This window comes from Ovis canadensis, chromosome 12 (assembly GCF_042477335.2).
Source record: "Ovis canadensis isolate MfBH-ARS-UI-01 breed Bighorn chromosome 12, ARS-UI_OviCan_v2, whole genome shotgun sequence".
Classification (NCBI taxonomy): domain Eukaryota; kingdom Metazoa; phylum Chordata; class Mammalia; order Artiodactyla; family Bovidae; genus Ovis; species Ovis canadensis.
The window spans coordinates 13,142,913-13,168,061 of NC_091256.1; the positions used below are offsets into that span (position 1 = coordinate 13,142,913).

Genomic DNA, 25,149 nt, shown 5'->3' on the forward strand with positions numbered 1-25,149 from the left:
GTATTGGAGCTTCAGTATCAGTCTTTCCAATGAATATTCAGGACTGATTTCCTTTAGGATGGACTGGATGGATCTCCTTGCAATCCAAGGGACTCTCAAGAATCTTCTAAAACACCACAGTTCAAAAGCATCAATTCTTCGACACTCAGGCTTCTTTATAGTCCAGCTCTCACATCCATACATGACCACTGGAAAAACCATAGCCTTGACTAGACGGACCTTTGTTGGCAAAGTAATGTCTCCGCTTTTAAATACACTGTCTAGGTTTGTCATAGCTTTTCTTCCAAGGAGAAAAGCTTTTAATTTTGTGGCTGCAGTCACCATCTGCAGTGGTTTTAGAGACCAAGAAAACAAAGTCTATTACTGTTTCCATTGTTTCCCCATCTATTTGCCATGAAGTGATGGGACCGGATGCCATGATCTTAGTTTTCTGAATGTTGAGCTTTAAGCCAACTTTTTCACTCTCCTCTTTCACTTTCATCAAGAGCTCTTTAGTTCCTCCTCGCTTTCTGCCGTAAGGATGGTGTCATCTGCATATGTGAGGTTATTGATATTTCTCCCAGCAGTCTTGATTCCAGCTTGGGCTTCATCCAGCCCAGCATTTCACATAATGCACTCTGCATATAAGTTAAATAAGCAGGAGGACAGTATACAGCTTTGTCATACTCCTTTCCCAGTTTGGAACCAGTCCGCTGTTTCATGTCCAGTTCTAACTGTTGCTTCTTGACCTGCATACAGATTTCTCAGGAGGCAGGTATGGCAGTTTGGTATGCCTACCTCTTTTAAGAATTTTCCAGCTTCTTGTGACCCACACAAAGGCTTTAGTGTAGTCAATGAAGTCTCTGTGTGTACACACATGAAATCTTTATTATTTAAAGATCTACTGTGATGAGTTAACCTGTATATTTAAACATTACAAGAGCCACAAAAATGAAATCAGATAAACAGGTATAGCTGATAGGTCAATAGTGTAGATAAAATCACACACAAAAAAATACTCAATCCAAAAGAAGGTAAGAAAAGAGAGAAAAAAGATGAAATCAGATGGGACATAAAGAAAACAAAGAGCAAGATAGTAAATTTAAATTCAACTCTATTGATAATTACATTAAATATAAGTGGTCTAAATACTCCCAATTAAAAAGCAGACATCATCATATTGGGTTTTAAAAATACTACTGTACGGACGTCCCCGGTGGTGTAGCAGATGGGAATCCACCTGTCAATGCAGGGCACAATGGGGGATGTGTTCAATCCCTGGTGTAGGAAGATCCCACATTCCGTGGAACAACTAAGCCCATGCCCCACAACTACTGAACCTGTGTGCTGCGACGATGAAGTCCACACCCCAGAGCCTGCGCTCCATGGCAAGAGAAGCCACTGCAACGAGAAGCCTGAGCTCCACAATGAAGAGGAGCCCCCCACTCGCCGTAGCTAGAGAAAGCCTCCATGCAGCAACAAATACCCCAAAATTTATTTATTCATTTTAAAGAAAGCAACTATAACAGCCTTCTCCAGTGGCTCAGCAGTAAAAAAAATCCACCCAACATACAGGAGAAGTGGTTTCAATCCCTGGGTTGGGAAGATCCCCTGGAGAAGGAAATGGCAACCCGCTCCCATATTCTTGCCTAGGAAATCCTGTGAGCAGTGGAGCCTGGTGGGCTGCAGTCCATAGAGGTCACAAAGAGTTGTACACAACTGGGCAACTAAACAACAAAAAACTGCTGTATGTTGTCTACAGGAAACCTACTTGAAATATGAGGACTATACAGTCCATGGAATTCTCCAGCCCAGAACACTGGAATGCTGAGAAGCCGTTCCTTCTCCAGGAGATCTTCCCAAGCCATGGCTCAAACCCAGGTCTCCTGCAGCGCATGTGGGTTCTTTACCAGCTGAGCCACCAGGGAAGCCCAAATACAAGGACTGTAGCCCACCAGGCTCCTCCGTCCGTGGGATTCTCCAGGCAAGAGTACTGGAGTGGGGTGCCATTTCCTTCTCCAGAGGATCTTCCCTCCCCAGGGATCGAACTCGGGTCTCCCGCATTGCAGGCAGACGCTTTACCGTCTGAGGCACCAGGGAAGCCTAATACAAGGACAGATGGCATTAAAAATAAAAGTATGGTCAAACTTACAGCTATGGCAATGTGACAAGACTGTCCATCCACTCCACCAAAAGCAAACCGAAAACTGGACAAACCGTTAAAAAGAAATATCTCAGGGCTCTGGGAATGAACCAAAGGTGCATCCCCCAATATAAGAAGTATTTATTCTTGAAAAACTGCTAGAGCTTTGGGTATAAAGTAATAAAGAAAGTGGGTTTCTCCACCTCCGAACATGACATTTGGGCCTGGATAAATCTTTGTTGTGAGGGATTAGGAAATATCTGGAACTGTATGAAAATGAAATTACAACATGTGAGCACATTTGAGAAGCAGCTGGAGCAGTGCTTATGGGGAAACGTATAGCATTGGGTAGTTACATTAGAACAAAAGAAAGGTTCTGAATCAGTGCTTTAAGTTCCACCTTAAGAAATTTGAAAGACAATCAAACCCAAAGAATGTGAAAGAAGGAAATAGATTACAAATCAGAAATCAGTGGGCTAGAACACAAAACAGAGCAAAGTACAACAAAAACAACAGGGGGAAAGAAATCAATGAAACCAAATGCTGTTTCTTTTTAAAGATTGATAAAACTGGTAAAACTGTCGACAGACTAAAAAGAAAGGGAAGAGGAGAGAGATAAATCGCCAGCACCGGGAACGACAAAGACATCACCCATCCTAACGACCAGGCAATGATGCTTGCTTGCTGTCACAACTTCCGTTCAAAAATGTACTAACTGTCTAACCAGTACCATAAGATAAGAAAAAAGAAATAAAAGGCATATACTGTTACTATTCAAAGATATGATCTGCTGAGTCGCTTCAGTCGTGTCCGACTCTGTGCGACCCCATAGACAGCAGCCCACCAGGCTCCTCCGTCCCTGGGATTCTCCAGGCAAGAATCCTGGAGTCGGTTGCCATTTCTTTCTCCAAGGTAAGATCATCTATGTAAAAGTTCTAGGGTCACAGGATACGAGATCAATATATCAAAATAAATATATGTATATGAAAAACTATGAAACGTTGGTGATAGAAAAATTTTAAAGCCTAAATAAATGGAGAAATATACTCTGTTTTTGGATCAGAAGACAATATTGCTAAGGTGTCAATCTATAAAGTCAATGTAATCCCATTTAATACCTTAGTTAAGGTTTTTTTTTTTTTTTGGTAAGAATTAATAAGCTGCTTCTAAGATTCAAAGAGAAATGCAAAGGACCTACAAGAGCCAAACTATGTTGAAAAAGAACAAAGTGATTTCAAGACTTACTATAAAGTTAACAGTACTCAAGACACTGTAGCATTTACGTAAGGACAGAGATACAAATTACTGAAACAGAACCTGAAATAGTATATAATCAGTTGATTTTATTTTACCCATACATACAGCATATGGGGATCTTAGTTCCCTGACCAGGGATGGAACCCTTGCCCCCTGCATTGGAAGCATGGCATCTTAACCGATGGACTGCAAGGGAAATCCTAATATAACCAATTGATTTTTAACAAAGATGCCAAGGTTACTTTTCAACAATTTATTATCTGTGTGTAAAAGCATCAATCTCAAAACCTTACTTCATATCATATACAAAAATTAACTCAGGGACTTCCCGAAGTGGTCCGGTTCCTGAGACTCTGAGCTCCCAGTGCAGGGGGCCTAGGTTCAATTCCTGGTCATGGAACTGAGATCCCACATGCCGCAGGGCAACTACCCCCTGTGCCGCAGCGAGAGAAGCGCCGCAGCGAGAGAAGCGCCGCAGCGAGAGAAGCGCCGCAGCGAGAGAAGCGCCGCAGCGAGAGAAGCGCCGCAGCGAGAGAAGCGCCGCAGCGAGAGAAGCGCCGCAGCGAGAGAAGCGCCGCAGCGAGAGAAGCGCCGCAGCGAGAGAAGCGCCGCAGCGAGAGAAGCGCCGCAGCGAGAGAAGCGCCGCAGCGAGAGAAGCGCCGCAGCGAGAGAAGCGCCGCAGCGAAGAGCCTGTGCCATATGCAGACCCGGAGCAGCCAAATAATAAGTGAATTAAGTCCATTTGAAAACGAACAAACAAACAGAATGTTAACTACAAATGTCAAAATTAAAACCATAAAATGTCCAGAAAAAGAAATAGGCAAAAATAATTACGACTTTGCATTAGAGAAAGATTTATGAGGTAGGGCAATAAGAGAAGCACACACCATAGAAGAAAAATCGGTAAACTGGACTTCAGCAACATTAAAAATTTTGCTCTTCAAATAACATTAAGAAAATGAAAATGCAAGCTACTGACTAGGAGAAAATAGTTTCTATATACACACACACAACTTGGTTTAAAAAATGGACAAAAGATTTGAATACATGCTTTGGCATATCATTAAACATCAAGGAAATAAAAATTTACACTAAAATAAGATGGAAAATAAAATAAAATAAGATGGAGAAGGCGATGGCACCCCACTCCAGTACTCTTGCCTGGAAAATCCCATGGACGGAGGAGCCTGGTGGGCTGCAGTCCATGGGGTTGCTAAGGGTGGGACACGACTGAGCGACGTCACTTTCACTTTCCACTTTCATGCATTGGAGAAGGAAATGGCAACCCACTCCAGTGTTCTTGCCTGGAGAATCCCAGGGACAGGGGGAGCCTGGTGGGCTGCCATCTAAGGGGTCGCACAGAGTCAGACACGACTGAAGTGACTTAGCAGCAGCAAAGCCACTAGAGTAGCTAAACTTGGAAAGATTTATGATGTACAGTGCTGGCGAGGGGGGGAAGCAGCTGGGTCTCTCATGCTGGCTGCCAAGTGGGACAGCCACTTTGGAAACCTGGGAGTGTTCCTAGAAAGTTATATATATACAGTTTTCATTTTATCCAGCATGTCATTCTTAATCTATCCAAAAGGAATGAAAATGTACATCTGCAGAAACATATGCAAATGTTCATAGCAAATTTAATCACAATAGCCATAAACTAAACAAACCAACCATCCATCAACTAGGGAATGAATAAGGAAATTGTGGTATACTCATACGATGGAATACTACTCAGCAACAAAAAAAGAATGGACTGCTGATATACTAAACAGCACAGATGAATCTCAAAGCATTGCACTAGTGAAAGAAGCCAAACACAAAAGGGTGCCTACTGTATATACGATGCCATTCTTAAAAATTCTAGAAAAGGTGAAACAATGATAAAAAGCAGAGCGATGACTGCCGAGAGCTGGAGGTTGGAGAGGTGCTGAACAGAAAAGAATATAAGGCAACTTTTTGGAGTGATGGAAATGCTCTATATTTTCACTGTGGTAGTGTTTACATGACTGCACATAAATCTTAAAACTCATTGAATTTTATACGGAAAATTGTAACATTTTATTTATATGTAAAGTATACCTCAATAAGCTGATTGAAAAAAAAGTCCTTAACTAGGAAAATTGGGTATGAATTATATCCTGCCTAATGAAGAAGTACCTTTCATAATACTGATCAAATTTCAGTAAACCTCATAGTATCACTTGAAAGATCAGTAATAAAGACATAATATCAACTGATCTAAAACCTTAAGTGTAAAGTCATCACTAGTAATACTAGCTTCTCAAAAGATCTCAAGTATTAAAAATAAAAATCATGTTTATATTGAAGACAGACATTTTTACATATTTAACTGCTTCTTTGAAATACATGAATTAGTAAATTACTCAGTTGTTGTGTGGGGTAGGGAGCCTATCCTTTGGGAGAAGGAGACTTTGGAAATTGGAACTTCAGTTAAAGAAAAGTATATTGTGCATCCAAGACGTTCTGGTCCCTGTGCTGAGGACCCCTCCACCAAAGAGGTGGCAATCTACAGGAAGAAATGGAATTGCAAATATAATTATAATTCAGTGCGATGAACAGTGATCAGAAAGTGTACAGGGCACTGTAACAGTGAAAACATGACAATGAGCTCTGAGGACGTAGAGGTGGATGGGAGAAGCCTTTAGAGGGCAGATGAAACCTGATCACAGCAGGCAAACATTCCCAAGGGACCCTGAGGGGCTCTGATAAGAAGAGACGCTGGAGAGAACGAAATCTCGCCATTTGTGACAACCTGGGACCTAGGGGTCATTGAGCTAAATGAAATAAGTAAAGACAAATATCGCATGCTCTCTCTTATATGTGAAATCTTAAAGACAACAACAAAAACTGAACCAATAAAAACAAGCTCAAAGATACAGATAACCAGAGGAGAGCGTTGAGAGTGGAAGAAATGGGTGAGCTGATTTTTTTTTAAGCTTAAATAAATTTAATTTTTTTAACAACTGCATGAGAAAAAAGGAAAAATAAGGAACCGTGGCTAGTGTAACTGTCATCCTATCTGAAAGAACCTGGGAAATTAATTGCAAGAAAATGCACCTGTTTCACCCTGCGGAGGCTTCCCTGGTGGCTCAGATGGTAAAGAATCTGCCTGCAATGCAGGAAACCAGGGGTTGATCCCTGGATCAGGAAGATTCCCTGGAGAAGAAATGGTAACCCACTCCAGTATTCTTGCCTGGAGAATTCCATGGACAGAGGAGCCTGGCAGGCTACAGTCCATGGAGTCACAAAGAGTCGGACATCACTGCGTGACTAACACTTTCACTTTCATCCCAATGAAGGACTTTTCTTCTGTAATTCAATATTATTCTAAAAGTATTGCCATCTCTCAGGTAGTACTGGGTTATATCCCCCAGCCCAACCAGGCTGTGACTTTCGGCAGATTGTCCTGGGGAAGGGAGATCTGTTCAGAGGTGAGTATCTAGAAAACGTGGCAATCAGAAGTGAAGAAAACAAAGAACTCCCATGTAAATTCCTGAAGGTGCAAAAGCATGCCTCGCCTCCCTACACAGTCAAACCAAGCAGAAGCAAAAGAACGGAAACCACCGCAAGCTGAAAGTGCCTCCCTCACTGCAGGCGTAGGAGAGTTGTAGGCAAACGTGTAACGGCCTCCATTCTGTACACCTAGAAGCAGATGGGAGCAGCCCCTTGGAGCCAATGTCAAACCCACCAAACAGCAGTACTGGGTACCCACCCGGCCTTGGCTACTGAGCCTCAGACCAACAGTTGTCGAGGCTCTTTTCCTCCTTCCACGCCAGTTGCATATACAGCTCTGTAATCAGGCACAGGGAGTTCCCATGCCCCAAGCGACCTGGCTGTCTCCTCTCGTTGCCAGTGACTGCCCGGATGCACAGAAATGCAACAGAAAGCTGAACGCTGAGTTAAGTGAGATGAAACCCTAACAAGAAAAACTCTAACACAAAAACCCAGCAAACACCTGTACATCAGCCTCTCATATCTCACTTGCAATCACCTAAATTGCCATATTCATTTTATTATTCCTCCACGGAAACCATGAAGAAGCAATTCATTTGTGTTCAAATATAAATTTCGGTTCTCCTGAAAGGAACAGCCCCCAGTGATGGGTGAAAGTGAAAGTCGTGTCCGACTCTTTGTGACCCCATAGACTTTACAGTCCGTGGAGTTCTCCAGGCCAGAATAGTGGAGTGGGTAGCCTTTCCCTTTTCCAGGGGATCTTCCCAACCCAGGGATGGAATCCAGGTCTCCTGCATTGCAGGTGGGTTCTTTACCAGCTGAGCCACCAGGGAAGCTATCAGGGAGCTATCAGTGATGAGTAGTTGCCACAAAAAGGTGTAGTCACAGTTGGCCAGGCAGGCCTAGCATGGGCAGGGCAGTGCGGTTTGCCAGCTTGTTCATATACTAAGGAAATGACCTCCAAGCAACAGCCGTCAGATTAGCAGTGACCAGAATCTGTCAGGCACTCTAAGATGGCAAGTCACGCCATCTGGTGGAGTCAACTGAGCATCTCTAGAAACTCAAAGCCAACTGTGTTCTAAAAAAGAGGAATAGAAATGAAGCCTCTGGTGTGGTGGGGAAAATACTTGAAATACTTCAGTACAGGTGGTGCTAATGGTAAAGAACCTGCCTATCAATGTGGGAGACTTAAGACACGCAGATTTAATCCGTGGGTGGGGAAGATCCCCTGGAGCAGGGTGCAGCAACCCACTCCAGTATTCTTTCCTGGAGAATCCTATGGACAGAGGAGCCTGGTGGGCTATAGACCATAGTGTCACAGAGTCAGACATGACTGAGGCGATTAGCACACATGCATAATACTTTGTACTCTTTAATCCTGGAAAAGAAAGGTCTCAGCTGATTTGCTGACATATTAACTTTGTAAATTAACCTGTACCTTGTTAATGACACTCAAATTAATTGATGAGGTATCTCTAGGACAAATTTCAATTACAATTGAAATTTGTAATTACATTCTAAAAATTTAGAGCTCTGCTACAGCTTCTCCCTAAAGACCTTTCAGTTCTGTGATTCTGTATCATCTATGGCTGAGGCACACTGGAGTCTAATCAGACACGGCTGTGTTGACAAAGTCTCAATAAAGACTGTATGGGAACTGACTTAAACAAAGTTACCGACTCATTCAAGCGTCTGTTGACTATGATGTGCCAGCTGCAGGCCTAGGCTCTGTGCTCACAGAGGGACCAAGACATAGAGCAAGACCCCTATGCTTACAGAGTTTATAGAGTGTGGCGGTAGACAAGAAATACGTAAAAATGTTAAGGTTAGGGCAGTGAATACAATTTTAAAAGGTTAAAGATAGTGGGAAGGGAGGGGTTGGAGGATAGGGTTGTCAGAGCTCTCTTGGCGATGATATGTGAGATCCAAAGAGAAAACAAGTCTTCTCATGATGAAATTTGTTTTTAAAAACAACCCTTCCACAACATATATCCAGATCAACTTTTAAAAAATCTCTTTTAGGACTCCCCTCTGGTTTCTGCCTTCAAAGCCAATGCATGAACCCCATTAAGAAAAACAGGCTTGCCTCAGAGCAGTATAATCCAGTTTTACAACCACCTCGCTCTTTGACCTTGAACATTTGGGGGATATTCCTAAAAGTTAATGCAGTGTATGTATTAACCTACCATTTTGGTGCGGAAATTTGCAGTGTCATCTTGATGGACAGTATTGCTAATGAACATACCTCTGACAATTCTGCTGTTCTTTCGCTGTGAAGGTCCTCATTCCTCTGCTAAGTAGGATCTATAAAACAGTAGTGAAAATAAAATGTTCAGCAAACAAAGGCAGAAGGAAACTAGAAGAAAAGAATAGTACTGAGACAAAGAGAGGGGTAATGGGATAAAAGAACAAAACATGAAAAAGCGTTCTGAAGTGTCTTAATAGTTCAGCTTTCTAGGCCTGTTTCCATTAGATTTCTAGGGTATCCTCTTCCTGGGTCAAGCAACCTAATTTCCCTAAGTCTGATTGCCCCTATCTTTCCCTAATGAGCTTGAGTCTGTCAATGGTAAAACACTGATTTGGCTCAAAGTTTTACACAGTAATAACATAACCCCAAACTCCACCATGCGTTCTCTATTCCACGTATAAAATCATTTCTCTTTAACTTCCCTGATCTCAAACCTCTCTCTAATCTGTATTAATTGAATGCACTACAGGTCTTCTATGAACCCTCAAAGGGAGCAGGGTGAGATCTACTCACTACTGCACTGGGGCTGCGGAGCTCGGTATACTCACCCTGCTTACACTGGGGCTGCGGAGCTCGGTATACTCACCCTGCTTACACTGGGGCTGCGGAGCTCGGTATACTCACCCTGCTTACACTGGGGCTGCGGAGCTTGGTATCATGCTGCCTTTGTGTGTTAAAGTCACGTGCCACATGCCACATGCTGAGCCATGTCCAGCTCTTTGCGACCTGACCCCACGCACTAGTCTGCCAGGCTCCCCTGTCTGTGGCATTTCCCAGGCAAGAATACTGGAGTGGGCTGTCATTTCTCCCTCCAGGGGATCTTCCCAACCCAGAGATCAAACCTGCATCTCCTATGCCCCCTATGTCTCCTGTGTTGTAGGTGGATTGTTTACCCACTGAGTCATTTGGACCAGTAAAAACTTAGTCTTGAGCAAATCCAAGGAGAAAAAGACTTGTATTTTATATTGACCAAAGCATTCAACTAAGTCCATAAGAATTCTAATTTCCAATATAGGAACATTCCAAATAGCCAATATTTGTATCATAATCAGTTAAGAGTATCAAGACCTCTTCATACACATAAATAAATTAGGTCTCTTAGCTCCAAAAAAAAATGGTAGGCAACATACATTTTTAGAATGCACCAGGATGTCCTGTACATCTGTGTTAGACACTTTTATAAATGAGAAAAAAAAATTTATTTTCATTTTTAAAAGGTAGAGGGTCCAAAAAACTCTACAAATAAGACCAACAAACTCCCCAAACTGTGTATAACTCAAAATTTCTGAGATCAGCAATTAAATACTTGCTTTAAACTTTCTGTTAAACAACAAACATCACCACCTCTATAGGGATACCAGGATAGTCATAATAAACCTGGCTTGATGTGAACATGACTATTTTCATACATCTTCCTGGGGGAGTGACAGCCAAAAATGCTTAAATTAACCCTAAGATGGTAATAAAAGTATAACCTAGGCTGTCAATTCAGTTTGTACTAAACAATGATTTATCTGCAACTGTTTCTTTCCTTCCAGTTAAGAAATACACCTTTAATAATTTTTCACTAGCTGCTGCTGCTGCTGCCAAGTCGCTTCAGTCGAGTCCAACTCTGTGTGACCCCCTAGCAATTCAAATACCTAAATTAAGAATGCTATAATTAAGAATTAATTCCATTAATAAGCTTGCTATAGTCCAAATGTCTTTTTCCTTCAAGACGTTTGTTTTTTCAGATGTTACCATCACATTTATTCAATATTGTAAATGGGAGAACATGATGATTGACAGTATCTGTTATCATTAATGATATTGCACAAAATAAAGCAGCAGACTTCCCAGCTACTTAGGAGAAACACTATGCTAATCCCAGCATATTAATTTACTGCTTCTGTGAATCAGATCAGATCAGCTGCGTCCGACTCTCTGTGACCCCGTGAATCGCACGCCAGGCCTCCCTGCCCATCAGCATCTACCGGGAGTTCACTCAAACTCACGTCCATCAAGTCAGTGATGCCATCCAGCCATCTCATCCTCTGTCATCCCCTTTTCCTCCTGCCCCCAATCCCTCCCAGCATCAGAGTCTTTTCCAATGAGTCAACTCTTCACATGAGGTGGCCAAAGTACTGGTTTCAGCTTCAGCATCATTCCTTCCAAAGAAATCCCAGGGCTGATCTCCTTCAGAATGGATGGTTCTGTGAATACTATCTCACTATTTTCTTTGCAGCATTAGTACACAGCTGGGGCGTTTTAGAATCGAATCCCATCTCTAAGAAGGGCACTTCATACTCTAAGAACTAACTTCTCTTATCTAATATCGAAATGTAGTTTGCAATTATATTTACCCCCTTAACCATTTCCTCCTCTTCAGTTAGCTGAAGAACAATTACCATGTCACATAACCTTTTAAACCACATAAATCTGTACGGAACCTTTTAAGTTTATAATGCTTCTACAAAAACACCTGACTTAATTCTGAAACTCCTGCTCAGTAATTCCAAAAACAATTAAGTTGAACCAAAATATCACATAACATTTAATAATTGCAAATATATTTATTATAATTTACAGATTAGTTAACAGTTATATATACAATTTTATAAAATCCCAACAAAAACTGGTTTCATTTAAATCATTGGATCTGAAGTCAACTTAAAAGTCTTTTAGTCCCCTAACTTCACCTTCCCTAAATCATAAAAAAATAAAATGATACTTTTGATTTCAAGTTAAAGATGACGAGATGGTATTATCACATTTTAACACTTAAAAAAGGAAATGTTTACTTGTCTGCACAAAGCCTTTCATATGCTACATTGATACATAAAGCACCATTGCAAGACTTTAAGTGTGTAAAATGTTCAATTAAAACTTCCAAGGGATTTTCTTTTTAAGACTGAAGTTTTAACTTTGTTCTAACAATTAGGATCTGGACAAAACTGCTAAGAATTGTTTTTCTCTTGTCCAACTTTAAAATGGTCCCTGTTGTCCTTCTCATCACTGTCTGATCACTTCTTTTAAAGGAGGGTAGTACATGGAAGAATTCTTCACCAAGCTTTTACATATGGAGTAGTGAAGTTGACATCTCAAGAGAACAATTCTCCAAAATCCAGTAAATGTAAAGTGTTTGTCGCTCAGTCATGTCTGAGCCTTTGTGACCCCAGGGACTGTAGCCTGCCAGGCTCCTCTGTCCATGGGATTCTCCAGGCAAGGATACTGGAGTGGGTTACCATTCCCTTCTCCAGGGGATCTTCTGACCCAGGGATCAAACCCAGGTCTTCTGCACTGCAGGTGGAGTCTTTACCATCTGAGCCACCAGGGAAGCCTAGTAAATGTAAAGATTACCCATTATTTTCATATATGCAGAGGTGCAAGATTTAAAACCCCAAAACACAACCTAAGTCTCTGAAATAAAATAGTATACTTCAGTCTGGTTTTAAAAGAATGCCTATACATTTTCAGTTTTCTTTTCTAGGCAAGTAATACCTTCTTTCCAACTGACACAGCTGATGTTTGAAACTTAGCATTTCCATGGTGTTACACCAGACTCTAAAATGCATTCCCTATGATTACCTAAAATAGAGGGGCACAAAACACACTGAAAAAGAGCTCTGCAAAAATCTGACCAAGTTTTATGCTGTTGTACTCTCAGAGCAAACCAAATAGAAAAAAACATAATGACCAGGTAGATTATAAACTGAGGTAGTAATCCTGCAAGCACTTCTGATGAAAAATTTGTCCTCACTCTGAAACAACTTCAAAATTAAGAGGTCATCTATTCTGCTCGTGCTTTCACTGGTAATAGGAGGCATGTGACGTAAAAACAGACCAGAAAGTTGTTGGTTAATATTCCCTCAACCTAACAGACCCACATCATGTAGTGCTAACTAAACCAAACACAGTCACTGCAGAAACTTCAATTCAAAAGTAAGCTTTGGGATGAAGATATTTTAAATCTATAGATCTTTCCTGAAACTATAGGCCTTGCCATTACTTCTCTATTAAAAAAGAAGAACACAATAAACTTGGATGTTGACTGAAGCCTATATTTTACACTTCAAACTGGAAAATTCAGAACTGCCCATTTCCAAGTTTACAGTATCACCCTGATAAGTTATAAAAGTGGCGGTGCTGAGGCATGATATCAATAACACTGGTTTTCTTTTGAAAGCATATATAACAAAACCAAATCGCTCTGAGATGTCGCTTGCTCTTCTTCCTAAGAAAATTCTAAGCTTTTAAATTTAAAAGCAACTATGACACAATTATTACTTTCTGGAGTCTTTTAACAACAATTTCTACCTGTTGAAGACACAAAGAACCACTCAAGTGGAAATTACAATAACATATACAGAATCCTCTCCAAAAAAGAGTTTACAAAGAACTTAAATATATCAGATGTTAAAATGTGGCAGAAATATGCAGCTTTCCCAAAGTAGCAGAAAGTACTGCACATACAGGTTTTGTGGCAGTCCTTGGAAACATTTCCTAGGTAGGACTTAACCTAGAAATAAAAACCAACCACACATTTCAACCAGTCATTTTTAGGAAAAAAAAAAAAAGGACACACAATAATGTACTTTAAGTTGGTCATATATACAAAATCATTTTTCTTAACACTGAAGTAGAAGGGTCAAATTGAATATAGAGAAAACGTAACAGCCCAATAATTTCAGAATGTTGTGGGGAGGGGAGAGCCCAGAGTTTTTAGACAGGTGCACATAATTTAAATTAGAATGGGAAATGGGCTCTTAAGCCTATAAATATTGTTTCCCAAGAAAATAAGTTTCTAAAGTGCAAAATTACACCTTAAAAGGTCCCCTTTTCACTTCAGCAAGCAAACAACATCCTAGAACAGATCCAACTAAACAAAAAAGGGAGGATTAGAAATCACACCATCTCATCCTTCATTTTCAGGGCCTGGCTTCAAACCTGGACATATCTGAGTGGGCTATGTTGCAAAAAAATATTAAACTAGGTCACTGGATCCAAGCTGCACATCCTCTAAGAAAAAGTTGAAGGACAGCTGCCAACTTTTGTTTTTAAAAGTAACCTCTCAAGTAAGAGGTAGTGTATGCTAGGGCCAGAGGCTGTCAAATCATCTTAATATTGCTCGAAAACATTAAGTCCTTTGAAACATGTTTGCTGGAGTCTATTAAACATCTTTTCTCTGTGCTCAAATGTCAAGCAGTATCCAATAGCTTCTTCTGTTTCTTGAATTCGTTTCTGGAACCTGCATCCATCCCGTGCAAATTCTTCCCATGGTCCTTTTCGATCCTCATCACCGCTTATATAATACTCAGTAACTTCTTCAAGGAAGGTTACCTATAAACATAAGAGTAATTTTAATCTCAAATATAACAGAAGTAAAGAAACAAACTTGTACACTCTTCCAAAATGACAAATGTTTCCTAAGTATTTCAGAAATATATTCCTGAATGCTTTTATTACAGCACAAAAGTTCACTTCTATTTCTTTTTTTAAAAAAGTAACTTTTCAGTGTTTTTCAATTCTTGAATCATAAACATGTAGTAGTAGTATTATATTAATTATTTTATAATCAGAACACAGAAGAAAAAGTTACTTAGTATTCAAACTGCAACAAAATGTATCTTTAAGGTTATGTTGGAGAAGGCAGTGGCACCCCACTCCAGTGCTCGCCTGGAAAATCCCATGGGTGGAGGAGCCTGGTGGGCTGTGACGGGTCGGACACAACTGAGCGACTTCACTTTCACTTTTCACTGTCATGCACTGGAGAAGGAAATGGCAACCCACTCCAGTGTTCTTGCCTGGAGAATCCCAGGGATGGCGGAGCCTGGTGGGCTGCCGTCTATGGGGTCGCGCAGAGTCGGACACGACTGAAGTGACTTAGCAAAAGGTTATGTTACTATAAGAGACTTTGTAGTTAAGATAAAAACCCTCTTTGTATTCTTCATTATCCTATCACCATATATACATGCAATTGTGACTACTGCAACATATATGATCACAGGTAAGTGACAGTTCCTTTTAATCCCTACTCAATTTCTAATATAGAAGTATCTTTTTAAGATATCAAACACCAAATGTCAAAACTTGTTTTAAAGTACATTCATTACTTACATCAGCTAATTCCACTGTGGCTGGCTACTTTCATTCCCTTTACATCAGGCCAAGGAATACCCCAGAGGACAATTAGTAGATATGTAACACCTTACTAAATATTGCATTCTAGCATTACTCATTCATTTTATCACCAAGATAAATAACATTTATACAGTGGTTACCATATGCTGGGTTCTTTTCAAAGTACTTAACAATTTTCATCTCACTTAAAAATACATACCCTATGAGGTATGTATTATCATCATCTTTATTGTATAGATAAGGAAACCAAGGTAAACTGACTCATTCAAATCACTCAGCTTCCAGGGGTGCAATCAGGACTCCAACTCAGCCGGGCTCCACAATCTGCACCATGTTTGCCATTTAATAAAGCATTCCCAGATCTGAAAGCCTCATTCTAAGAACTGGGAACTATCCATTATTCCCATATACCTAAAAAATGAGATGTAGTCAAAGGTTATAAATAACTTTACCATATTCCAGACAATCTTTTATAAATGTTGCTTCTAGTGCATAGTAATAGTAACATCTACTTGACTCATCTCACTTTTCACTCAGTGAGCAAGCTAAAAAGAGACATGAGGCTGGGCTGAGATCCCTAAACAAGAGTTATCATTTAAGGCAAAGCAACTATGAGTTTTATCTACTCACCTCATTTAAACCGTGCAATAATTCATACAATAGCCATTATTATTATTACTATAAGTTAGTCAGTCAAAGCCATGAGAGGTCAAGTTACTTCCCAGCTCTGGCTATCTTCCTAAATCTGTTGGCCCTCACCACTTAAGAGTAGGGAACACAAGTCTCTAGATGCCAAGTGCTCATTCCATTGCCTCACTTTGTTTATCTAGTCACTAAACAGGCCATTTTGTCAGGGACCTTTAAAAACATAGCGAAAAACGTTTAACACAGCATTAACAGTGTGAACTAAAATCTAATTTTTAATATGCCTTATTTTGCGTCTACAGCTAGGACATAAGAATACCACCATTTAGGGACATTTTCTACCCTAGGGAGAGTTTCAAAGATTAAGCTGGTCAATTGGAGCCAATGGATTACAGTTCTTTCCACTTGAAACTCTGATGCAGCAGAATTTGAGGTCAATAATAATTCACCCATGACTTTATCTTTCCAAATAAAAGTAAAGGTAATTAAAGAAACTTTTGCTCCACAATAAAAGATACCTGTTTGTGGGGATTTCTCTTCAATTAATAACCTCAGCTGAATTTTTTTTAAAAAGGCAATTCAAAAGATTCCCCAAATAAGGTTACCTTTGGAATGTGTTGAAACAGTAAAATAAATGCTCCATGAAGTTTTAAGACTAGCCTGGGAATAGGAAACAACTACTCAAGAAAACCAAATAAGTGACCATCATAATTACAAATGGTTAACCTATAGTGGGCCAATGACAACTAGGACTGCTATCTTAAAAGGTAATACTATTTTCAGTATTACTGTCAATCAAAATTCCTAATGTCCAAATGCTTTTAGTGCTGAAACTAATATTTTCTTTCATGGCAAACAACCAAATATGATTCGCTACTTGGTACCATCATCCGTTTGGGTTCTAACAGAGAGGCAGGAAAACAGTTATCCTGAGACTGGAGGAGTAACTGTCTGTAAATGACATCACTTAATACCACAAAACTCTACTGCTACAATAGGACCTTCTCAGTCTCTAGAATTGAATCATGTACACACAAAGTTTAATTTTTCTGTTCCTTAAAAAAAGTGAAAAGTTGAAACTTGAAGGGAAACAGCCCAGAGCTGCCAACCCAAAAGAAAACAGCACTCTCAAGCTAACATCTATACACTGGCACCTTCAATTCAGACAGGAACAACACTCTACATGAGGGAAAAGGAGATGATCATTTCTCAACCGAAGTGTAAGAGCTTGGAGTCTTTCCTAAAAAAATAAGCCCTATTATGGCTCCAGGAAACTCATGCTTTCCCACATCAAAACAGAAAGCACAAATTATCAGGAATGATAAAAGAAACAAACCTTTTTTCTCCGGATATGTGTGTGTCTTTCTCGAGAAAGAAACACACCCTGTACCAAGTCTGGACATTTACTTTCCCGGCTCCCTAACAGCTGCCCCTTACAGGAAAGTAAGGTGTGACACTCAGAAATGGGCTCAGATGGCCTCTCTGAGTCAAGACAGCTTTTCCAATTTTTCCCTGTTTGAAAAGGAGCCTTAAAATTTAGAAGGTTGTAGGGGTCGTCAGAATTACAAAAAGAATTCCACAGTTTGAGACTCTCTGCTTCATCTGCACTAGATTCCCAGTCATCATCATCTCCAGAATTATGATCAGGAGACTCGGGAAGACTTCCAGTGTGGGGAGAATTCCCTAGGTCAGAGTTGTCAGACAAATCCTTTTCTGAATCAGAAGGGTTTCCCGGAAGAATTCTGGCAGCAGTCTGAATTGTTGCTGTAAAGTTTTGGGGATTATAAGGATCCACACTATAGAAAGAGTTCCAAAGGTGGAGCCCTTCTGAGTCTTGCTCAAGGTCTGATTCTGAGAATGAGCTATCACTATCAAAACCGTCATCCTCAACGTCTTCGTCCCAATCCTCATCTTCCGAATCAGAACTTGTTTCCAGGTCACTGGCTGCACCTCCCAAAATGTAATCTATCAACTTGTTACTACAGGCTGGTCTGGCAGAAATGGGAAGGTCATCGTCTATGTCTGGAGGGTCAACTACACTTATTTGGTCCTCTCCAAGCTCCTGTCCAGTCTCACAAGACGGAATGCCTCCCGAGGGGCTCTGTCTTTCCAATCCAAAAGGAACTTCTCTAATCAACAATTCTGTTTTCTCCTCAGTGGGTTCCTGGGCGGTTCCGGGAACGGCTCCAGCAGCAGGAACACACTGAGTCGGACTATCTCCGAAGTGCTTCGGCTCCATCCGGAGCAGGCTGTGCTCCTCCTCTAGGCTGTGGTAGCCATGATCTTGGTCAGGGGTGGGTAAAGCCTGACCCTTGCTGGCCTGCTGAAGGAATTCCAGCCGCTTCATGCGGAGATGGTGGATTTCGGGCAGGCCTTCTCTAGAAAGAGGCGGACATCCCTGCCACGAGGCGGGAGCCATCTCTGCGTTGAGCGGCTGGGGATAAGACGAGGCCTCATCCAGGCAGCCGCTCTCTGGACTCAGCGCCTGGAAATCGACCAGTTCGCAGCTTCCAACACTGCTCTGATAGCTCAGCTCAACCCGGGGCAGGCAGTCCAGATAGGAGGGGTTCAGCAAATAGGAGACGACACTGACATTGCTTAAGCGCTGAACGTTGAGCGGTCCAGAGGGCGAAGGGCCAAGCTCCGGGTCAGAAAAGAGACGCGCTTGGACGCTCCGGGGCACCAGCTCCACTCCCCACAGCGGCTGCTCCAGAAGAAAAGCATGGGCTGCGGAGTCCAAAGCGCTTCCCTTGGTTTTAAGTTCTAATTCCAGATCTGGGGGCGAGCACTGCCAGTGGAGGCCCCCCTCTAGCCAGTCAAGGGGACCGGCGGCCGCGTCGGCCGAGGGGTCGAGCCGCAGCGAACTCAGAGCTTTGGGCACCGAGGGGGCGGCAGGCTCCTCCCGGGCCCTCAGGAGGCTGTAGCCTCCAGCAAAGTCTAGCCATCTGGTAGGGATCATCCCACCGAAAAGCTGGCTCCAGACCAGCAGCTTCTGAAGCAAGCCCGGGAGCGGCGCGAGGAGCTGGGAAAGCAGCTGCATCCAGGAACTGCTTCGGGCCTCGGGCGGGGGGCTGGGAGCCAGCCTGGGGTCGGGTTCCGAGGCGAGCGGTGCGCGGATCCTGGACGTGCCTGATCGCGAGGGCCGAGGGAAGAAGGAGGGCAGCCGGAAGCGGGGGTCCGGCTTCCGCGAGCCGCCCGCCGCCGGCTCCATCTCCCGGTGTCGGCAGTCTCTCAGGGAGGTAGGGACGCGGAGCTCGAGGCCCTACACAGTCTCGGCCTTCCCCAGCGGCGGAGTGGGTGCCCCAGGCCGACCCCCGGGCCAGCAGAAGAGCCAACAAGGAGAGCGGCTCCGGCCGCGGGCAGCGGGCCACAGTCCGGAACGGCGGGCACAAGACGCGGCGGCCAAGGCGACATCCATCCTGACAGCGAGAAGGGGCCCTACTCCGGCCCGCGCCGCTCCACCATAGATAGGAGCCCTTCCGCGGCGGCGGAGGCGGCGGCGGCGGCGGCTTCCTCGAAGGCACGGACCGTGGAGATTCCCCTCAGCAGCGCGACCCCGGAAGGGCTGGTCTGGGAGGGCAAGCGGGTGCAAGCGAAGCTCAAAATGGCCGCAGGGCCAGCGCCGCGGCAACACCGCTCCAGGCAGGCTGACTAGACGCAGGATGGCGGCCGGCTACGCCACCAGCCCCGCGCCGCCTGACGTCACTCGCCGGGCCGGGGGCGGGCCCTTCCGCGCTCTTTCCTGCGGCCGCCGATTGGCCGCGCCCAGGTCCCTGTCGGCTTCCTTACTCTCGGTAGACCCGGTTGCGCGCGGGAGGTTGCATCAGCCAGGCTTCGCGCGTGCGCACTTGCAGCTCAGCGGTCGCCTAGGAAACCGCCCCTCTGCCGCGGCCGGCCCTCTTCGCCCCTCCGCGGCGGCCCGCGCTCCCCCGCCCCCCACCTCGGCCCTCTAGGTCCAAGGGAGCTGCGTAGACGGGCCGAGGGGGCTCTGGAACTGTTAAAGGCGTGGTACGTACCCAAGTGTACAGGTATGTCTTAGACTTGCATGTATTTATGCAACACCGTGGTTCCAGTGTTATTCACTGCTAAGTAGTGTTAGGACCTAATCTGAGCCATGACAGGGTTTAGGACCTAACCTGAGCCATGACAGGCTCAGCAAGCTACACTAGGCCTAAAAGTTTCGGATTCTTATAGACCTGAGTCATGATTCCGGGAACTATACTTCTGAGCCAATCGGGAGAGTCCCCATGCGTGCCAGGCTTGAGCCAATCCGGATAGGGATGCAAGATTCAAAATTCACACGCGTTAGCCAATCATCACACGCTGGCTACGCTTGCTGAGACAAAGAACTGCCTTTATAAAAGCAGTTGTTACTCAGAACTGGGGGCTCTTGTTGGATTCCACTGTGCTGGATGAGACCTTAGCCCTAGCTCGAGCTAGCAATAAAATCCCTTTATGTTTTTGCATTGCTGTGGACGTCTTATTCTCTCAATTTTGGGGACTCGGGCTCCGGGCATAACATTTGGGGGCTCATCCGGGATCCCTTTTAACTGAGAAGAATAACACCCTCCCGGTAGAAGGGGTTTCCTCATTTAGAAGAAAGGTATCTGGACACCGGTGTCAGGTCTGGTCGGGGCGACCTAGTTGCTCTAGCCAGCATAAGGCCGAGGCCCAGCAGACGCGCTGGAAGGCAGCTGGCTCTGCGGGGAAGAGAGCTTCTCTCTTGATCCCGAATCTGGTGGGCAGCGGACGCCCTTCGGTAAGGTAACCTCGAAGGATAGGAAGGTTTGGGGAGGGGGGGGGCAGGAAGACCTAGTACTGTGTTCTCGGCCGAAGTTTGTCTCTCCTCGGTTCGTCGCATCTTTGTGTGTGCCGGCATTGTCACTGTTCTCTGTGTGTTGTCTTGTCTCCTGTGTTCTATTCTGTAATCATGGGGCAAGAGACTTCCACTCCGTTGTCCCTTATGACTGACCATTTTTCTGATTTTAAGTTTAGAGCACGGAATCTATCAGTGCTGGTGAAGAACAAATTAGTAACTTTTTGTTCCTCCGAGTGGCCTGCTTTCAATGTTGGTTGGCCACAGGAGGGGACCTTTAGCCTGCCAATCGTTTGAGTGGTAAAGGAGAAGGTGCTTGCTCCCGACCCATATGGACACCCAGATCAAACACCCTACATCCTAGTCTGGCAAGATTTGGTGGAAAGTCCACCAGCCTGGCTGAAACCTTTTACTTCCCCATCCCCTACCTCATTAGGCCCACAGGTACTTGTCGTGGAGGCATCCAGAGAGGAAGAGCATAAAGATCACCACAGCTGGGCGAAGCCAGTATTCCAGGAATCCTCACTATATCCTAACCTAATTGACCTGGAAACCGATCTCTCCCCACCCCACTATGTACATCTGCCTTTGCCCCCTCAGGTACCACAGATTTCTTCCAGAGGAACACGAAGGGACACCGAACCTTCGGCCCCAACCCAGGAAGGGGGCCCTGCCCAGGGGACTCGAGGAAGGACCGGGGGTCCTCGGTTTGGCAGACGAAGGCGACCCGGAGGCCCCCACCTCAACGGTCCAGGCGACCCGGAGGCCCCCACCTCAACGGTCCAGGTGCTCCCTGTTTGGGTGGTGCCGGCCTGCCCGGACGGAGACCAGACATTCCAATACTGGCCCTTTTCCACTAGTGATCTGTATAATTGGAAGACCCAAACCCCTTCATTCTCAGAGAAGCCCCAGGGCCTGATTGATCTCCTAGAATCTATCCTTTTCACCCATAATCCCACTTGGGATGACTGTCAACAGCTGTTGCAGGTGCTCTTCACCACAGAGGACCGTGAGCAGATCTTGTTGGAGGCACGGAAAAACGTTCCAGGGGTAGACGGAAGACCTACCGTGCAGCCTAATCTAATTGATGAGGGATTTCCCCGGACGCGACCCCACTGGGATTTTGAGTGTGCTGAAGGTAGGGAGCGTCTCCGAGTGTACTGCCAGACTCTTAGGGCTGGCCTGCGGGCAGCCGCCAGGAGACCAACAAATTTGGCTAAGGTCAAATTGTTCAGGGACTGGCCTCAGCCCTGGGGACCAGGTGGAAATTACATTGTGAATACAATCCCCAGAGCTCAGGACAGGTAGAAAAAATGAATCAGACTCTAAAAGAGACGTTGGCAAAACTGGCAATAGAGACTGGCGGGGACTGGGTGACTCTCCTTCCCTTTGCGCTCTTCCGAGCGCGTAATACCCCCTACAAGTTAAACCTGACCCCCTTTAAAATTGTTTGTGGGGGTCCCCCTCCCATATGCCCTATCTTTGAGAAAAAGTCGAGCCGCCTCCTTGGTTGCACCTGTTCCGAGAAGCTCTGATAGCTTTGAGTAAGGTGCATATGCACATCTGGACTTTGGTCAAAGAAACCCATGAGGGCCAGGACAGGGGGCGGTCCCTTCCTGTGACATTGGCCCAGGGGACTCGGTTTGGGTCAAACGGCACCAGTCCAAAACATCAGAACCCAGATGGAAGGGCCCTTATGCTGTTCTTCTTACTACCCCCACTGCCTTGCAGGTCGACGGCATTGGACCCTGGGTGCACGGTAACCACGTGCGCCGTGCCACTCCAGAAGAACAAGAGACGGCCGGGAGAGAATGGAAGGTGACACTGCATCCCTCCAGTCCTCTAAAAATGAAACTCATCCGTCAGGTCCCGGACGAATCGCTTTGATCCTCCTGATGGTAGCTGTCCTCTTTGACCCTGGGACAGCCAACTCCAACCCGCAGCAACCTGCCAGGATCACCTGGACACTTCGGAACGGACTGACTCACGAGGTACTCAATTTGACCACCGGAATTCACCCCCCCAACACGTGGTGGCCAGATATGTATTTTAGCCTTAAAGACCTTATAAAGACTACTTGGACAGCGGCCCAGACCCGGAACTTCGGATTCTGGGCATGCCCTGGACACTTAAAAAAACACAATTGGGAGACTTGTGGGGGGCCACAACATTATTTCTGTTGGTCCTGGAGTTGTGTGACCTCCAATGATGGGAGGTGGAAATGGGAGGTAGGGAACCGGGACTTGGTCAACTTTTCATTCGTCCAACCCTATCGCGGACCTTGGGACCAGGATTACCAGGACTTGCTCGGGAACTATGTCGGGCCGCGCTGGAAGCAGCACTGGGACCCGATTGCCCAGGTGAAAGTAATGTTCAATCAGAAGTCGGCTAAACTAGAAAGGTCCTGGGTTTCCGGGCTGACGTGGGGTCTCCAACTCTATGCCGAGTGGTTTGAGTCTAAGCCTGGGGGAATCCTGGTTATTAGCCAGACAATAGAACCCATCCAGTCCCAAGGTGTGGGCCCTAATCAGGTCGAAAATCCAGGCCCACAACAAGTAATTAAGGCACACCCAACTCAGGGGGCTGCAACACTGAGCCCTATGCCCTCTGTTTCTCGGCCAGGGAACCAGCTCAATGAAACAGAGGCCCTCGGCCCCTTGTCCTCCATCCCCAACTTAAGAACGTCAGACCCATTATGAGATCTAGTTAAGGCAGCCTTTGCAGCCCTAAATCATTCTAACCCAGGTGCAACTCAATCCTATTGGCTCTGTTATACTCTTTACCCTCCCTTTTATGAAGCAATAGGCTTAAATGTTTCTTACAACCTGTCCATCAGCACAAATCCACCTCAATGTCACTGGGGAGAATGTAGGGTTGGTCTCACAATGAGAGTAGTTTGGGGAAGGGGACTTTGCTTAGGTACTGTTCCACCTGAAAAGACCTCCTTGTGCGCCCAAACAGCCGATCTTACAAGACTAGATAAAACAAAATGGATTGTGCCTGAGGCAGGAGGTTGGTGGGTCTGTTCACATACCAGGCTGACTCCGTGTTTACATGCATCAGTTTTTAATCAGAGTAGAGAGTTTTGCATATTGGTGGCTGTAATGCCCAAAATCTTATACCACCCTGAAGAAGTTATGTACAACTATTGGCTGGAGAGACAACAAATCAGTTAGGAGAGAACCCATCACAGCCATCACTTTAGCAACCATTTTCAGTCTTGGGATCGCCGGAACAGGAACCGGGATAGCTGCCTTGTCTCTCCAAGGTCAAGGGTTCACTTCCTTGCGGGCAGCTGTAGATGAGGACATCACACGCATAACAGAATCAATTAGTCACCTAGAAAAATCACTAACTTCCCTGTCCGAGGTAGTCCTACAAAACCGAAGGGGGTGAGATCTGATTTTCCTACAACAAGGGGGACTCTGCGCGGCTCTGGGAGAAGAATGTTGTTTTTACGCAGACCTCACCGGGGTAGTAAGAAAATCTATGGCCAAGGTGAGGGAAGGGCTGGCCCAACGGAAAAGAGAGCGGGAGGCCCAACAAGGATGGTTTGAGTCCTGGTTCCAACAGTCTCCGTGGTTAACAACGCTGATTTCCACCCTGGTGGGCCCTCTTATAGTGCTATTATTAAAACTCACTTTTGGCCCGTGTATCCTAAACAAGCTTGTAACCTTTGTAAAACAAAGCATCAATACAGTCCAACTACTCGTACTCAGGCAACAATATCAGTCCTTGCCCCAAAATAAAGAAGAAGATTCCTCTGTATGATCAAAAGACAGGGGGGAATGTTAGGACCTAACCTGAGCCATGACAGGCTCAGCAAGCTGCACGAGGCCTAAAAGTTTCGGATTCTTATAGACCTGAGTCATGATTCCGGGAACTATACCCCCGAGCCAATCAGGAGAGTCCCCATCCGCGCCAAGCTTGAGCCAATCCGGATAGGGATGCAGGATTCAAAATTCACGCACGCGTACAGCTTAGCCAGTCATCACACGCCAGCTACACTGTTGCTGAGACAAAGAACCGCCTGTATAAAAGCAGTTGTTACTCAGAACTCGGGGCTCTTGTCGGATTCCACTGCGCTGGATGAGACCTGAGCCCTAGCTCCAGCTAGCAATAAAATCCCTTTTTTTTTTTGCATTGCTGTGGACGTCTTATTCTCTCAGTTTTGGGGACTCGGACTCCAGGCATAACAGATCATCACCCTAAGATTTAAGTCCAGTAAAAGTTGGGAAATGTGTAAATATATACCTGGTGTTAAAAACACTAATAATGTGGTGTGATTAATAAGTCTTAAGTGAAAAATGAATCATTATGCATTCCTGCCCGCTCAGTTTTAGGATTTCTAAATAACGGTTTAGCGTTACCTAGGATCCAGCTTCGGAGAAGGCAATGGCAACCCACTCCAGTAGTCTTGCCTGGAAAATCCCATGGACAGAGGAGCCTGGTAGGTTGCAGTCCATGGGG

At 44.6% G+C, this 25,149-nt stretch overlaps 1 protein-coding gene and 1 long non-coding RNA gene across 2 annotated transcripts; one reads left to right on the top strand and one right to left on the bottom strand.

Moving 5' to 3' along the window:
- Positions 1–11,630: 11,630 nt before the first annotated feature.
- PPP1R15B (protein phosphatase 1 regulatory subunit 15B) lies at positions 11,631–19,688 on the bottom strand. Its single transcript, XM_069545212.1, has 2 exons — positions 17,200–19,688; positions 11,631–14,417 (listed from the first exon to the last, which is right to left on the bottom strand). The coding sequence occupies exons 1-2, from the start codon at positions 19,072–19,074 to the stop codon at positions 14,196–14,198; spliced, it is 2,097 nt and encodes a 698-aa protein (XP_069401313.1). The 5' UTR covers positions 19,075–19,688; the 3' UTR covers positions 11,631–14,195.
- On the top strand, positions 18,485–24,818 carry LOC138416321 (uncharacterized). Its single transcript, XR_011247613.1, has 2 exons — positions 18,485–19,891; positions 22,411–24,818. It is a non-coding gene; the product is annotated as an uncharacterized lncRNA (long non-coding RNA).
- Positions 24,819–25,149: the final 331 nt, after the last annotated feature.

Excerpts from the sequence above, each read along its gene's own strand:
- PPP1R15B (XM_069545212.1), bottom strand. The coding sequence starts at position 19,074 with ATGGAGCCGGCGGCGGGCGGCTCGCGGAAGCCGGACCCCCGCTTCCGG. Across the intron at positions 14,418-17,199 it reads CACATATCCGGAGAAAAAAG|GTAACCTTCCTTGAAGAAGT; the intron begins GTTTGTTTCTTT and ends TTATGTTTATAG.